Source organism: Corapipo altera, unplaced genomic scaffold (genome assembly GCF_003945725.1).
Source record: "Corapipo altera isolate COAL_440 unplaced genomic scaffold, ASM394572v1 60122, whole genome shotgun sequence".
NCBI classification, from domain to species: Eukaryota; Metazoa; Chordata; class Aves; order Passeriformes; family Pipridae; genus Corapipo; species Corapipo altera.
Window position 1 is genome coordinate 103 of NW_020888914.1, and position 2,401 is coordinate 2,503.

Genomic DNA, 2,401 nt, shown 5'->3' on the forward strand with positions numbered 1-2,401 from the left:
GAACACGAAGCGCTCGCAGGGTTTTATCGTGTTCCTGTCCTGTCCTCTGTCCCGTGACTATCCCTGTCCTGTCCTTGTGCCGTCCCCTGATTGTCCCTGTCCTGTTCCTTAATTGTCCCTGTCCCTGTCCTGTCCCTGTCCCAGGTGACGTGGGACCCCAACACGAAGCGCTCGCGGGGGATCGGGTTTGTCACGTACTCCTCGGTGGAGGAGGTCAACACTGTCCTTGACTGTCCCTGTACCCTCACTGTCCCTGTGCCCTCACTGTGCCTGTCCTATCTCCTCATTGTCCCCATCTCTGTCCTGTGTCCTGACTGTCCCTGTGCCCTGACTGTCCCTGTCCCTGTCCTGTCCCTGTCCCAGGTGATGTGGGACCCCAACACGAAGCGCTCGTGGGGGTTCGGGTTCGTCACGTACTCCTCAGTGGAGGAGGTCAACACTGTCCCCTGCCTGTCCCTGTGCCCTGACTGTCCCTGTGCCCTGACTGTCCCTGTCCCCTCACTCTCCCTGTCCCTGTCCTGTCCCTGTCCCAGGTGACGTGGGACCCCAACACGAAGCGCTCGTGGGGGATCGGGTTTGTCACGTACTCCTCGGTGGAGGAGGTCAACACTGTCCCTGACTGTCCCTGTGCCCTCACTGTCCCTGTGCCCTCACTGTGCCTGTCCTATCTCCTCATTGTCCCCATCTCTGTCCTGTGTACTGACTGTCCCTGTGTCCTGACTGTCCCTGTCCCTGACTATCCCTGTACCTTGACTGGCCCTGTCCCTGTCCTGTCCCTGTCCCAGGTGATGCGGGACCCCAACACGAAGCGCTCGCGGGGGTTCGGGTTTGTCACGTACTCCTCGGTGGAGGAGGTCAACACTGTCCCTGTGCCCTCACTGTCCCTGTCCCCTCACTCTCCCTGTCCCTGTCCTGTCCCTGTCCCAGGTGATGCGGGACCCCAACACGAAGCGCTCGCGGGGGTTCGGGTTCGTCACGTACTCCTCGGTGGAGGAGGTGGACGCCGCCATGAACGCGCGGCCGCACAAGGTGGACGGGAGGGTCGTGGAGCCCAAGAGGGCCGTGTCCAGAGAGGTGAGGGGCTGGAGGGGGCCCAGACCCCTGGGGGGAAACTCAGAGAGGGGCTGGGGGCTCTGGGAGGGGAGTGTGGGGCACTGGGAGGTACAGGGGGGTGGGGGGAGTGGAGGACCCTGGGGTGGAAGGGCACACGGAGAGGTGAGGGGCTGGGGGGACCCAGACCCCTTGAGGGGGGGGCTCAGATCCCAATAGAGGGACCCAGAGAAGGGCTGGGGGGTGGGGGGAGTGTGGGACCCTGAGATGGGGGGGAAAGCTGAGACGTGAGGGGCTGGGGGGGCCCAGATCCCATGGGGGGTGCTCAGAGAGGCACAGGGGGCTGGGGACTCCGGGGGGGGCTCAGACCCCTGGGGGGGGGCTCAGAGAGGTACAGGGGGCTGGGAGCTTAGGGAGGAGTGTGGGACCCCAGTGGAGAGGGACACTGAGAGCTACTGGGGGCTCTGGAGGGGCTCAGACCCCAATGGAGGGAGGCTCTTGGGGACACCTCTGAGGGGTCACCAAAATCCCTGTGGCCCTTGGGGACACATCCAGGGGGTCCCTAAAATCCTGAGGTCACCAAAACAGTGGTGGCTCTTGGGGACATATCCAGGACGTCCCTACAATTCTGAGGCCACCAAAATCCCTGTGGCCCTTGGGGATGTCTCCAGGGGGTCCCAAAAATTCTGAGGCCACCAAAAATCTCAGGTCACCAAAACCTTGGTGTTCCCTGGGGTCCCCAAAATCCCTGTGGCCCTTGGGGACACCTCCAGGACCTCCCTAAAATCCCGAGGTCACCAAAATACCGGTGGCCCTTGGGGACACGTCCAGGACATCCCTAAAATCCCGAGGTCACCAAAATACCGGTGGCCCTTGGGGACACGTCCAGGACATCCCTAAAATCCCGAGGTCACCAAAATCCCTGTGGCCCTTGTAGACACGTCCAGGGGGTCCCTAAAATCCCGAGGTCACTAAAATCCCAGTGGCACTGGGTGACACCTCCCAAAGCCCCGGTGCCCCCCGCGGTTCCGGGGTGTCCTCGGCGCTCCCGTATCCGTTTCCCCCCCGCCCCGTTCCCTGATTTTTGCCCCCTCCCAGGACTCCCAGCGGCCCGGCGCCCACCTGACGGTGAAGAAGATCTTCGTGGGGGGCATCAAGGAGGACACGGAGGAGCATCACCTGCGGGACTATTTCGGGCAGTACGGCAAGATCGAGGTCATCGAGATCATGACCGACCGCGGCAGCGGCAAAAAGCGCGGCTTCGCCTTCGTCACCTTCGACGACCACGACTCCGTCGACAAGATTGTCAGTGAGTCCTCCTGGGGGGGCCTTGGGGGGCCCTGGGGCTGTG

The 2,401-nt window shown here is 63.0% G+C and overlaps 1 protein-coding gene across 1 annotated transcript; it reads left to right on the forward strand.

The window, feature by feature from the left end:
- Positions 1-903: 903 nt before the first annotated feature.
- Positions 904-2,395, forward strand: LOC113942089 (heterogeneous nuclear ribonucleoprotein A1-like; the record flags this gene model as incomplete). The annotated part of the gene is made up of 2 exons (XM_027633232.1): positions 904-1,074; positions 2,149-2,395. Coding segments are annotated over exons 1-2 (391 nt in total), but the record flags the coding sequence as incomplete, so codon positions are not given.
- Between the last annotated feature and the right edge of the window lie 6 nt (positions 2,396-2,401).